A 14,947-nucleotide genomic window follows, 5' to 3' on the forward strand; every position below is an offset into this window, starting at 1 on the left:
ATGGTTCATACTATTTTGCACAAGTCCGCCCTTGTTTCCTCAAGTGATAGGCCTATAGAGAGAGAGACAGAGAGGCTGGTGAACTGAACCAGCTTTCAGTTCTGCTTCATCCAGGTTTGGAAGGTTTGATTTTATATTTACATACTTTTTATTTGTAATACACTCTGATATTCTTCTTTATTCTTATATTGTGAAAGTTGGAAAGTTGACCATACAAACAGTTAGGAGTGATACCGTGAGCTTCTTATCATCTCTTAACCAGGAAACATTGACATGCATGTTGTTGTTGTTTACATTACCCAAGGTCTTTTTTTGCAGCACTTGACCACATCACTGAGCAAAAGTGAAGATGTGATAAACAATTTCTCATTTATACATTCCTACATTATGCATATATATTATTTGAATAACTTGAGTTTTTATTTGTTTCCATGAGCTTTTGCCTTGTCAGGGACTGTTGCTGTAACAGGAAGTTACACCACAATGTCTTTTTTTCTCTGTAGCAGAAACCACCCTTTGTTTTGTTAACACTTTTTCACGTCCTCTTATATATATATATATATATATATATATATATATATATATATATAAGATAGAGACAGGATACAATTGTAGATTGTCATCTCACTTGAGAATATCCTGTTTTTTCTGTTTTATTGGTACAGACCAACGATCGTGATTCACAATTTCGTCCAGGATGCAGAGCTTCACTGTGTGCTTCCCTCTTCTACTCTTCTTCACCGTGCACGCAGAAGTTGTGCAACAATTTGAGGTTTGTGTTTTGTTTGTCAACATTTAAAAACATATGATAAGTAGTAACTGTAAGTGTTCATAGTGTCTATTTCTTCTTTAAGAGCATGTGTGATCAGTTCTTCTATGAAAAATCTGTGCCAAAAGTTGATGCCTCCAAAGACTACGTCCACATCTGCCAGAGATTTAAAAACCAGTAAGACAAAAAACTCTGTTAACTCAGTCAAATATGAGTTAAACGTAAAACTGAAAGTGTCTCACTTAATCTTTGCACATACAGGTACCGCTTTGCAACGCTGTACGACACTGCCAACCGTATTCCTGTCTATTCTGCTTATATATATGAAAAGAATAATGAAATGGGCCGGGAAACACGGTGGTTTATTGAGCCTCAGGTACGTCACGCATGCACAAATACACAGTTAGAAATATGAAATGATGGGAATCAAACAATAATTTTCAGTAAATGAGATTATTGATTACATTTGTCCCAATAACACAGAAACTGAATCTGAGATTTGTCTGATGTAAATCTTTCACCTTGTAGTTGGTCGATCAGAACTGGGGAAAGAACATGATGACGGAGGAAGAGTTGAAGAAAAGGAATAAAATCTATTTTGGAGATAAACAGGCGACAAATTCAGACTATCTTGGTCTTTATAAAAACAAGGGGTACAACCGTGGTCACCTCAATCCCAATCTACACCATGCAGGTAAGGAAGGCTGGGTGTTACTGTTTGTTTTGTTGGCTCTAAGACACTCTTCTGATTGGCTGACTTGTTTTCTGAGTGATTCAATAAAAACAAAGCAGATTTCAGAATAAAACACACAGAGAAACCAAATAAACATCTACATTTAAATACACCTGGACGAACACAATGTTTACATCTGCATTAAAAAAAACCATAGGAGATGTTTTAAGGGGAAGGAGAGACAGACAGTGAGTTCTTTAGACCTCAGGGATACCAACTATGCATTTTAGTGAATAGGGTTGGGGTTAGGGTTAACCACGACAATTAAAGCTGCTTCACAGCAATGGTCGGGGCCAGGCAATTTTGGACAAAGTTAAGGCAATTCTGAGTAGGCAAAATAGGAAGACAACAAGAACATCAGCATTACAATGTCAATTCTTCCTCAGCTGAGGCTTTAATTCACAACCTCTGACACCAAGAACCATTTCCTAAGTCATTCAGCTAATTGGCTGGAAATGAGACCTTTGATAAAACATATATTGCACTGTGACAGCATGGACATGTTGCTGATTTGTTTTCAAGAATAAGTGTTTTGCTTCATAAGAGAAAAGCTAATGTTTAAAAATGCCACTCTTACATTGACTCCCATTGTTCCCGTGAGAGCAGAATTGAAAATGTTTTCTTAATTTTAGTTTCTGAGATAAAATTCTCATATTTGCCAAACTTCATCAACCACGACTCCTAAATATTGTCAGGAAGATTGAAAAATTATTTAGCAAGAATTGGCTGGTATATGTCTATAGGTGCTGTTAACAGTCAAAAGTTTTCATGCACTGTAGGCTCAATTTTTCAAATATCAAAAAGCTGGGTGTCAACTTTGTGGAGGACGGTCTGGATATGCAGTGTAGCAAATTTGTGGGACAAGAAAGGTTTAATAAGTTTCACAGTTCTGAAAAATACAGAGTGATGGACTTCATCATTTGCACTGGATTTAATTGTACAAAAGCTTCTAAAGTATTGGGGCTACATTTTGGTGAAAGTTGCGAGCTGATCTAGGAATTTTCAATTTTTTTTTAAATGTACACGTTTATTGCACAAATCTGGCATAGGACTGGACCTTTGTGCAAAGTTTGGTGATTTTTTTGTGTATGGTTGGGAAGTAGGATTCCCTATAGGAGGAGGAGGAGGAAGAAGAAGAATAGTGGCTCATTAGAGGCCTGGCAGCCTAATGAGCCAGTGAGCACTGGGCACTCAGGGACTCTCACGACTCATCACATCCACAAAACTTCTTGTCTAATTTACTGTGTCTCTCTGTTACTGTTTTGTAGGTCTTGGCCGTAACGCCACCTTCACCCTGACCAACATCGTTCCGCAAAACGCCAAACTGAACGGTGGTTCCTGGAACGACTATGAGAAAAAACTCCACAACGACACCTTTAAAGGCTGCAAAACAGCCTATGTTGTGGTCGGTGCGATTCCCTCTAAAGATAATTGGGTTATAAAGGAGAACCAAACACGTGTCAATATCCCTGAATACTTGTGGCACGCCTACTGCTGCATGGACAACAACGACCAGCCATATAAGAGCGGTGCTGCCGCTGTGAGGAATGAAGATACCACAGTGGTGGAGTGTTCCCTGAACAGCCTCAAAGAATTCCTTGCAACAAAAGAACCAAAAATAAAAGAGCTTTTTTTCAACAACTGCAATGCACCACACAACTATGGTTTAAGTAATTGTCTAAGTGATGTCCCCACAGGGTCTGCACGAGCAATAAAGTTAACCCCAGTCATACCATTAGCATTAGCATTAGCCAGCATTGGCTACATTAACTGCTACCTTTAGCTCAAGGCTCTAACTCAAACGTGATCTCAGTCCACAAATGTTTCACTATCTTCATCCACCCCGGGGCGGTGCCTGACCTGCATTCAACAGGACTGGTTCTGTAGATCGTTCAATCAAAACCATGAGGTCCCTCCATTACATTAGCTTCTTGCTCCACATTATTGAAATGAAGGATTTCAGGTTGACTCATTGGTAACAACACAAAATTTACAGGTTGAATTGAAAAGTTAATTAACTGTAATTGTCATTTTATAGTTTTTTTAATTGTATCATAGTTATCATTATCGCTCTGATTGCAAACATCTGCTCATCTGCCAATATTTTTAAATCTAGTCCGTTTTTTAACTAAATGTATTTTTCCAGTGTTTATCAGTGTATTGATTTCTGTATTTCTGAACCTTTTGCAATGAACGTTCTCAATCTCAGTGTGTTTTCTAAGGATTTAAAAAAAAAAAAAAGATGATGATGATGATTAAAGAGTGTCTTTTCCATGTACATGATTCAGTTGAACCTAAGGTAGAAGTAAAAACCTTTTTCCATCAGTAAAAACAACACTCAGTAGTTACAGTATTCAGGAAGTCAGAACAGAGACTTCCTAATGCATAAACATGGGGCATTAGAGCCTGCACCTGCTGGGTCTTAATTTAAGGCCAGACTCTGACCTTGACAATGGTTTGGTGTGTTTACAGTCTCTGGTTCATCTTTTGCAGCATCAAGGTGCTGACGGAGGTGAAGTCAAAACTCTGTCGTCTCCAGAGTTTATTTAATGAAGATTATCTCAGGAGGTCTGAAGCAGCAGCAGGAGGAGGAGGAGGAGGAAGAGACGCCTGTTGAGCTCAGCTTGATTAAACTTTCATCTGTCTGGGGAGAGACGAGTGAACGCACACGTCTTTACTTTGCTCTAAGGCTCCTCAGCAGCGAGCATGTGTTTATATTTACTGTCCAATCAGATTATTTTTTAAAGAGCTCTTTCATATTTTGTATGATTTTTGATGATATCAAGAATAATAGTGACTATTTGTATAGAACAACAACTCTCTATGATCTATTATATTGTTTATATTGTTTCCTGATTGATCAAAGATGGTTTGGTTAATCAGTATTTTTGTTTATTTGTAGGTAATGCTATGAACACATCAAGTTATACTGTATGAAGGTCTAGGACCAGCATGAACCTGGGTGGGCCTGTGGGTTGGTTGTTTCTTTGTTTGTAAAATAAATGATAAAGATATAGAGTATAAGCAGCAACACTGTTTGGACATTGCATAAACCTCCTACCTATGATGCATCAGTGGCCTTCTGGTTCATTTGAACACAAGCCACTATGACAGTTGATTCTATTATTGTACTAATGTATATATATATATATATATTTTGCACTAAAGGTTTTCTACATGCACATAAGTTTGTTGAGTTCAATTTATTTGTTGTGATGATGGTGAACTTTTTCGTAACCATGACACCTCTGATGACTGTGGCAGAGGCGCCCTCTGCTGGCCGCCATGAAACAATGCCGTGATATAAGACTTTCTACAAGAGGTGAATCACCTTTACAATAAAGTGGGAGGCTGTAGTTTCTGCTGCTGTTAAAATATGTATGATATTATTCATACCACTTGAACTTTCAAAACCTTGAACACCATGTATCTTTTTCCTTCCACCTCACAATTATGTGCTACTACTTTGTGTTGGTCTATCACATAAAATCAAAGAAAGGGGGAATCAGCAAGCACTCTCTCAGGTCAATCTATAATGGGTGCATGGCTCAAATAAGCATAGAAGAAATCAAAGGGCCAGCACTCTCAAAATGTCCTTTAGGTAGCTTTAATAGAACAGGTGGCGAGGTACAAACGTTTCAACAGTAACAGTCTTCTTCAGTGTACTCGCCACCTGTTCCATTAAAGCTACCTAAAGGTCATTTTGTGAGTGCTGGCCCTTCAATTTCTTCTGTCACATAAAGTACCATTACAATAGATGTAAGTTTGTGGTTGTAATGTGTCGAAAAAGTAAAATACTTTTGCAAGGCACTGTATGTGAGGTAATGATTTAGTCAATCAGTTTACACAAGCCATGCTCATTGTTATAACACCCTGTTTGTTAACACTTGGTCACTTCCTCTAATGCTACGTTCACACGGAGTCCAGCAAACGGCAGACGGTTAACGGCAAATACCACTGGACGGAACGGTAAAAACAAACAAACTGTCAACATACTCGTACTCACACGTCACGTTTGGTTGAGGATACCGTCGTGGCAGACGGCAAAAGTTAAAGCAACATTGCGGAGTTTCAGCTCAGTGCTTCCACCATCTGGTGGGAAAAACGAAAGTTAACGAAAACGAAACATATCAGCCAGCGCATCCAGCGTTTATTCCCATTAATAAACGACAGTATTTCCCACGTTTGCAAGGAGACTGTGTGGCGGGTGGTCGGGGGGGCGGGAGGGGGAGGGGGGGCGGCGGCGGAGGCCGCGGCAACGACGACCGGAGGGGAACCGTAAGTTTCGCTTTTACCCACCACGTCTCTCCCTCGACGCAGAGGGAGGGGGGGAGGAGGGGGGGCGGTGATTCGTAGTGCAGTTTCAGCCGACGCGACCCCGCTCAGGCTGTGGCGGCAGCACCATTCATCCTATTAACCATTTTTTTACCATTGCAGTGAGTCTGGAAACATTATTTTAAGGCCGAAAAACTCCGCAATGTTACTTTAAAATATTTGAACTTGGGACGGCATTGCCGTTTGCCGTCCACAGTATTTTTTGCCGTGCTCCCCTAAGTTTTACCGCCGTTCTCTCGTCCACTAATCCAACATGGAGTCCGGCATGCCGTCTGCCGTCCATGTGAACGCAGCATAATGATGACTGAGATAAATTTCTTTTATTTTTTATCGATAAGATTGCTACCATTAGCAGCAGCATTTTTTCCCCATCCTCTGCCCTCCCTATCTGTCCTACCTGGCAGTCCATTTTGAGCTACATTTGGCATATTTCTCTGCAAGACTTAGAAAGTCACCTCTACTAAGTCATCCTACAACGTCTATGCTGAAGGCTGTCATTCAGCTGTCATATCAGATTGGGTCGGGTCTGGGATCCAACTGCGGTTCGGATTGGATTTTAATTATCAGGGCCCTTGATACAACTCTTCCATGTTTTTTTATTTTTCCCTGGTAAGAGTTCTGACCAATAAGAGAACAGTTGGTTAGCGCATGGCATTTGTTTACAGCTTTGGACCGCTTGGAAATCTTACCATGTGAACACAAAATACCCCCCAAAAGGAATGCAACAGTTGTATTGGTTTAGTTGCTGAAACGGAACAAAGCAAACAAACCACAGGTGTGAATGCACCCTTTATTTTCCACATTCCACATTCCACATTCCAAACTGGAAGTGCCTTTATGGTGTGTTCCAGTCACCTTGGAAGTCAGAGGTTGTAGCTGGGAATTAGAGGGTGGATCGGGCCTGGAAATTAAGCCCGTGCCCGGCCCGAGCCCGAGACTTTCAGGCCCGACCCGACCCGAGCCCGAATTAATTATTAAAAACCAGGCCCGACCCGACCCGATACCCGAAATATTATTATGCAAAATTCACGTTATTTTCAATGACGACAAACAGCGGCAACGCAGCTTCTCCTGATGAGACGCGAGCCAGCTCTCTGTCCACACTGAATCCGTGCGTCTGTTGGAATGGAAGCACATCAGCTGTGCGCTCGTCCGCTCGACATCAGACTGGAGACACAACTACCCAGTTAAAAGATGGGTGAATACTTGGTTACGTTTGTACCTAAACATAATGCAGGATTTTCTGTAACATTAAAAGACGGCGCCACAGTCCAGTCAAAAGCACGTAGAGGGTCCAGCGGCTCCTGTTCTTACATTTTTCATGTAGGCTATTAAAACGAATAAACACACTCGGCATCCGAAGGAGGCGATGCGTAAACGGGAAGCAGAGCAGACCGTGGTAGTTTTCATTCACACACTCCCTGTTTGTTGCAATTTTAGAAAATATAATCCAGGAAAAAATAAATTACAAACATGGTCCAAAACAGCTCCATAACAGTCACTAACCCTCCGTCACACACACACACCCCCACACACACCCACCCCCCTCTCTCTCTCTCTCTCTCTCTCTTTTCTCTCTCTCTCCCTCTCCGTTATTTGAAATGAGAAGCGGTAGTGGAGGAGGAGGTAAGGCGGCTACCGCCCGTCCATCGTTTTAATTCACCAACTGAAAAACAGCCATCCATCATTTCATGAAGTATGCTTAATGAGCGCTCATGAGGAACGTCAACGTTTATCTCATCACAGTCCGTCGTGCAGCCCGACCCGACCCGAGCCCGAATAAATTCATTAAAAACTCGGCCGTTACCCGAGCGGGCTGCCCGACCCGAGCGGGTACCCGGCCCGATTCCAGCCTCTACTGGGAATTACGTCACACCCGAGTTGACGGTCCAGTAAACAAGTCGGAAAACATGTACACCTCCTGTTGTTGTTGTTAGCTGTTGTTAGCTGTTATTAGCAATACCAGTAGAAAACAACGCATAGAACGGTATTTAAACCATACTGTACCATGTCCACAGATAGGCTAAACGTTGGACAGTACTACATGTACCACTTATTTAATTTCACAAAAACAAAACAGACATGCTAATAAATAATATATTACAAGAGCTTTCACTACTGTTGATGTATGGCGCAGCCATTCTGGATGAAGTTTTTATGACGTGGTCAAGTTGGGGTTGGTGAGGTTCGTACCACTTTCCGAGTCGGATTTCCGACTTCAAGGTGCATTCCAGGTGAAATTTCTGAGTGGGAACTTGAAAAATCCGACTTCCCAGTACAACTGGAATGCACCATTAGCTCTGAAGTAACCAGAGTCATAAAGTGGGGTATAAGAAGGGACTGCAAACTCTGTTCTTGGGGCACTACTCTGAACTGCTACCTGCCATGTAGTTCTGTGTTCTGTGTTCTGTGGCCTAAAAAAGGAAGTTACTTTATTTTCTTCATAAATTGTCAAATCTATCCCATCTTTCACAAGTTTGATGCATTTGCACAGAGCATGTTTACCATAGACTGTAAAAAGAATGGACGTAGCGTCCGTGACGTCACCCATTGGTTTGGGGGAGTCTGTTTTGTGCCGCTACTACGGGGGTTTGAGCCGCGCCATGTTGGATTCTACTTGCCATATTTGGAGCTGTGCGGCCGTTGGCCGGCCGAGAGCCCGCCCACTGGCCTCGTAGCAGCGGTCGCCGGACCTGTCACTCAACGGTTCTGCGCCCTAATTGGCCAGAACTTTAAACCTAATAACAGTAAAACGGTAGAGTTAAAAAAAAATTCACCCCCCTCAGAGTGTGTGCGGGGGTAGAAACTATCGGTTGAGACCAAAAAAATGAAATGTACCAGGCTGTAAATATGTTTTTTAAAGCTGTAAAATCGGCTATTTTAACATGGGGCTCAATTGGAGTTGCTCCCTTCTGGAGCCAGCCCCCAGCGACAGCCCAGGGGATTGCAGCTTTTTGAACGCGGAAGTGAGCTTCACTTCTCAGACCGACAACTGCCCCCTTGATGTTTACACATAACGGTCTGCCTGTGGCGCCATGGCAAATTTCTCGCCATGCAACATCAGTTCATTGTAAGTCCATCATGCAGTGTCTTAACATGTTCAAATTTTATTTACATGACAACAGTCCACTCCTCACCAATGAAACATCCTACTAGTTTTAAAGATGAATTCTTATTCATGATTCATGCTGGTATGCTTAAAGGAGCATTATTGCAATAGCCACACCCATAAACAGTAATACAGTAATAGCATAAAATAAGCTGAAATATGCAAAAGATGGGTCGGGGGGAGCCATAACTAAATTTACAAAAAAAATCGCCAACAGTATAGTGTCCGTGGGGCAAATGCAGCATTTGTCTTTGTTATGATGAGGAGGGGGGGGGTGGGGGGGGGGGGCTGCTCTCTCTCTCTGACAGCTGCCCACTTGTTTATATCTGATATGCTCCGCCTGGCTCCATCTAGTGGCCGAATTAAGAATTTGGATTTGCGATAATGCTCCTTTAAAGTCAATGTTGTTCTGATGGCATAATATTTTTAATATATAATTAAGCATACATTCATTTTGGTGGTTTATGCAACAAATTACTGCATTTTTCTTCAGAAAAAGTGCAACACCCACATTTTGTAATAACTGATGCAATATGTAACAACTAATTACAAAAATAGCAAAGTTTATTACATATTGTGTTCAAGAATTTTATGACAAAATGTGAGGTAGAGACAGGTGGACACGATACTGTCACATGAAAGAAAACAACAGAATCACATTCAAAGGCAATAAAAGTTTATTTGAATAGCACATTTTTACAAGCAGTTTTTAAGGGATTTTACACAGCATCATAACAACATCCTCTGACATCTGACGCTCACATTGACTGAGGAAAACTCCCCCAAAAAACCCTTTAACAGGGAAAAAACACAGGAGTAACCTCAGAGTTTATAACATGGAATATGTGATAAATGGGGATTGTCCAGTCGAGCAGGCCAGGGTAATGGGAGTACTGGATGGCAGACTGGTTTGTGATCAGGCCGGTTTACTAAAATCAAATCAAGCTTACCAGAAAAAATTATAGCTATCTTGACTGAAATTATCTCCAAAGAAGGGATTGTTTCCAATATTTATACTGATGAAAAACCTTCAAACCCAGCTGTTGAAGCTCATTCATATCACATTGCCACAACTAAAAAGTACTTCTTCTTCCAACCTGTCCCATGTGTGAAAAAAAAGGAAAATTCTTAAAGCTATTAATCCAAGAAAACCACCTGGACCAGACAATCTGGACCTTTATCTATTAAAATGTGCAGCTGATTTTATTGCTGAACCCATCTCTCATATTTTTAATCTGACCCCTCCAAACGAATGTCATCTCCAAAATATGGAAATCATCATTGTACCACTTTTTAATGTTGGGGAGCCATCTGACTTAAACAACTATCACCCTATATCAAAATTGCCCATTCTAGTTAAAATATTAGAAAATTCAAGTAAACTCTCAGATAAAACAATATCTGGTAAATACTAATATAATATAGCCTATTGCACCATAACCGCAACTATGTCTGTGCTTGATGACATCTGTAATGCTTTAGACCAGAAGAAACACTGTGCTGCTCTGTTTGTTGTTTTTCCAATGACGCCTTTGATTGTGTTAGCCATGGATTGCTGCTCAAAAGACTTCCATTGGATCTAGAATAGACTTCAAAATCCTTCTGCTAGCTTACAAGGCTTTTAATGACAAAGCTCCATCCTATCTGAAAGAACTCATCATTCCTTACAGTCCGACCAGAGCACTCCGCTCCCAGAATGCAGGTCTGTTAGTGACTCCCAGTTAAGCACTATAAAAATTCAGCAGGTGAGTTCACCTGTCTTCAACCAAAATGGAAGCAGCCAGAAATGCACCAGATGCAATGCATTGTCATCAATGAGTCGTTCCACCGCTGTGTTCTGGTCCAGAACTGGTGTCAACACCATCCACAGTTTTTCTTGGCATGGTGTTGGAGAGTTTCAGTCTCCGGGCCCAGGCTCAGGTAACCTTCATTCAGGCCATGGAGGAGGCCTGGGACCAAAGTGATACTGGAGCTGTGCATGGATTTGACATTCAAGACTTCACACGTTGTCTTGCCAATGAGGATATCACCTGTGATGCTGGGGGAATTCTCCATCTGAGATACAGTTTTTTGTTGTTGTTGTTTTTTTTATTGTGTTTATGGGTGTGGTAATTTGAATGTCAGTGTTTTGGCATTGCAAGGAAGTGACATCATGATTGACTTCTGTGTCTAATGTATTATGTGTATAATGTTTTGCAAATCACTGTAGTGTATCATTTTGCAAATAGTCTGAGGCTGACATTGTGCTTCTACTGGTGCAAATCTGAGCCGATGTTTTGCTCCTCGAGTGTGAGGTTTTGATAATTGTGTAATAGTACTTTTTATGTTAGTGTTTATGCAATCAAAAAAAAAAAACTGTAGCACTTCACTTCCCCTAATTACTCTATATAAGGTAGAGACAGGTGGACACCTCCATACAGTGGTAGATTGTCACTTCACCCTGTTGAGAATCCTATTTTTCTTCTTCTACTCTGTTTTATTAGTGCAGACCAACGATCGTGATTCACAGTTTCCATCCAGGATGCAGAGCTTCACTGTGTTCTTCCTTCTTCCACTCATGTTTACCGTTCACGCAAAACTTGTTGCAAATGTTAAGGTTTGTGTTTTCTTTGTTAACGTTTAAAAACACATGATAAGTGGTAAACTGTAAGTGTTCATATTTGTCTGTTTCTTCTTTAAGGGTGAGTGTAAGAAGTTCTTCTACAAAGGAGCAGAGCCACAGGTGATGGGCGACGCCAACAACGATAAACACATCTGCCAGACATTTAAAAACCAGTAAGTCACAACTCTTTTAACTCAGTTAAATCTGAATTTAAGTTATATTTGAAAGTGTCTCAGTTAATCTTTGCACAAACAGGATTCACTTTGCCACACGGTACGACACAGCCAACCGTATTCCTGTCTACTCTGCTTATGTATATGAGAGGAATGATGGTACATGTCACCGGGAAGATATCTGGTATATTGAGCCTCAGGTACGTCACACATGCACAAATACACAGTTCACACACACACAGTCAACCTATCATTTTCAGTAAATTATTGAATAAAATTGTCCAGTAACACAGAAACTGAATCTGAGATTTGTCTGATGTAAATCTTCCACCTTGTAGCTGGTAAATCAGAACTGGGACAAGAACATGATGTGGGAGGACGATTTGAAGCACAAATATAGTTATCAAGGCTCTGTGGGAGATCGACAGGCGACAGATTCGGACTACAATGGTCTTAAGGATTACAACCGTGGTCACCTTAATCCCAATCAACACCATAAAGGTAAGGAAGACTGGAGCTGGATGTTACTGTTTGTTTGTCTGTTTGTGTATGTTTTTGCAAATTTGTGTATTTAACACTTAGGGTTACGAATTGAAGGTCTCGTGTTTTCTTCTTTGTGTTTTATTCTAGAGTATTGATTCATAACAAGACATTGTGGTTTAAAGAACCAAAAATCATCTCAGTCTAGTTTTCTGTCTCCTCTCTGAGCCTCTCTTTCTGATTGGCTGACTGTTTTCTCAGTGATCCAATAAAAATAGAGCAGATTTCAGAATAAAACACTCAGAGAAACAAAATAATAATATAAACATCAGCATTTACACTGTATGCACCTGGATGTGAACAGTGTTGATCTAAAGGGCTAAAAAAAAATTGGAGATGTTTTAAGAGAAAGGAGAGACAGACAGAGAGTTCTTTAGACCTCAGGACTACCCACAATGCATTCTGATGAATAACAATGAAAACAACCACAACAAACAGAATGAGCCAGTGAGCGCTGGGCACTTGTAGACTCTCAGGACTCAACATATCCACAAGACTTATTGTCTACTTTATGTATCTCTTTATTGTTTCACAGATGATGGCTGCAGCGCCACCTTCACCCTGACCAACATGGTTCCACAGAACATCAGACTGAACGGTGGTTCCTGGAACGCCTATGAGGAAAAACTCAAGAACATTTTTAATGGCTGCAAAACAGCCTATGTTCTGGTCGGTGCGATTCCCTCCAAAGATAATTGGGTTAAAGATAAAAATAACCAAAAACGTGTCAACATCCCTGACTACTTGTGGCCTACTGCTGCCTGAACAACAACGGTAAGCCGTATAAGAGCGGTGCACATGTGAGGAATATAGATACCACAGTCGTGGAGTGTTCCCTTAACAAACTCAAAGAATTCTTTAACAAAGTAAAATCAAGAATCCATCGTCCTTTTTTAAATAACTACAAAGCATAATTCAGCATTGGTGAAGGAAATTGTGCAAGTGTTGTCCGCTAAAGGAAATGAAAAATGTATTTCCCCAGCTTTAATCCCGTATCTTCTTCATCAGAAATCTTAAAGATACTTAGTATTTTTTTTTTTACATCAAAATCATATGTTTCCTCTTCCTGTAAAAACAGAGCCTGAGTTAGCATAACTTTAGCTTAATTAACTGTAATTATCACTGCTTTCAATTTTATATTGTCTATATCATATTAATCATTCTTGCTCTCATTACAAACATCTGCCATTATTGTTAAATCTAGTGTGTTCTTTTAAGACATGTATTTTTCTGTTATTTATCACTGTATTGATTTCTGTATTTCTGAAGCTTTGCCAATGAGCATTCTCAATCTCAGTGTGTTTTCCAAGGATTTAAATCAATAAAAGATGATGATGATGATGAAGAGGATTACAGAGTACTTTTTTCCATGTACACGATGGTCCACTTTGGCAGGTTTAACATTATTAATTTTCTCAGTGATGATCATGATGATGGTAAATGGTAAATGCACTTGCACTTATATAGCGCTTTTCTAGTCTCTTGGACCACTCAAAGCGCTTTACACTGTTGGTCACTTTCACACACATTCACACAGCGCCTTTTGGTTTACTTGAAAACAAGTCAGTACAGACAGTTGATGTGTTATTGTAGGCTACTAATATATTTTTAGGGTTTAAGGTTTAAGGTTTTCTTTATTGTTATGTTGATGCTGAACTCATCCGTTACCATGACGCCTCTGATGACTGAGGCAGGAGCTCCCTCTGCTGGCCGCCATGAAACAGTGCTGTGATGTAAAACTTTTTACAAGAGGTGAATCAACTTTATTGTAAGGCTGAAGTTTCTGCTGCTGTTGAATTTCTGTGATTCTATTTTTCTACACTAAACACACATAAGTTTATCATGTTATTTACTTTTCCTTCAGTTTTTAGGGGTTTTGGCGTAACATCCTTATTTTTATGACTTAGTGGAATATTTTCAAGGATCTCCAGAATTTCATCTTTCCTCCGAAACATCTGCTGAGAGCTGGACACGTATACAGTCGATGTGATCACATGATGTTTAATAAGTTGTACAGAAAAGTCTTCAAAAAGGTGGAGGAATTAAATTTTTCTTCAAGGTAAGATACAGTTAATTCAGGACAGAAGAAGTGCTCATGTTTCAAAGTGAACCTTAGTGAACCTCAGTATAAAATATAATTATCAATCTTTCATTTCTATCATGAAGAAATCAATCAGATGAATGAATCTAAACGTGTCCATCAGAAGGGCCAGGGTGGAGTTGACCTGCTGGGCCGTCAGCAGGTTGTGCCTCGGGCCGCGGGTTGGACAACATGTCGGTCCAGTGTTCCCTGAGGCCCATGAAGATCTTCACCCCTCCTCCGAGTCCCTCCAACCGCTTTTATTCTACTCCCCTCATCATCAATCCAATACAGAATTGAAGGAGAGACCCCTAGAATTTGTTTCCTTTAAGATTTGGACTTAATTAGTGTGAATGCTGGAAGCATTCACACTATTGTTATTCGGGTCGGCCATTTTCTGCCTTTCTTCGTCATGTAACTAGTCCTTCATACTTTGTACTATTTCAACAATTCAAATATCAAAATGTTCAGCCTTTTCGGGACAGGTGTGCTATGTCTTTTCTCTTTTCAACTATTCATACTTTTTGCAATATTCAACTATTTCTGATTTTTTTTCCCCCATAGAGAATGCATTGGAACAGTCTTGAAACTCTTCAAATCTTCTTA

At 40.4% G+C, this 14,947-nt stretch overlaps 1 protein-coding gene across 1 annotated transcript; it reads left to right on the plus strand.

Moving 5' to 3' along the window:
* The first annotated feature begins 667 nt into the window (after positions 1 to 667).
* Positions 668 to 13,026, plus strand: LOC146960380 (endonuclease domain-containing 1 protein-like). The gene is made up of 5 exons (XM_085772426.1): positions 668 to 772; positions 855 to 946; positions 11,804 to 11,921; positions 12,060 to 12,222; positions 12,797 to 13,026. Exons 1-5 carry the CDS (start codon positions 698 to 700, stop codon positions 13,024 to 13,026), a joined length of 678 nt encoding a protein of 225 aa, XP_085628552.1. The 5' UTR covers positions 668 to 697.
* Positions 13,027 to 14,947: the final 1,921 nt, after the last annotated feature.

This window comes from Trachurus japonicus, unplaced genomic scaffold (assembly GCF_045865225.1).
Source record: "Trachurus japonicus isolate A0001 unplaced genomic scaffold, Traja_1.0 AP030428.1".
In the NCBI taxonomy this organism is placed as follows: Eukaryota; Metazoa; Chordata; class Actinopteri; order Carangiformes; family Carangidae; genus Trachurus; species Trachurus japonicus.

Bases quoted from the DNA above. Each gene is read 5' to 3' on its own strand.
- LOC146960380 (XM_085772426.1), top strand. From the start codon at position 698: ATGCAGAGCTTCACTGTGTGCTTCCCTCTTCTACTCTTCTTCACCGTG. The intron at 773-854 runs GTTTGTGTTTTG...TTCTTCTTTAAG, and splicing joins AAGTTGTGCAACAATTTGAG to AGCATGTGTGATCAGTTCTT. The intron at 12,223-12,796 runs GTAAGGAAGACT...ATTGTTTCACAG, and splicing joins TCCCAATCAACACCATAAAG to ATGATGGCTGCAGCGCCACC.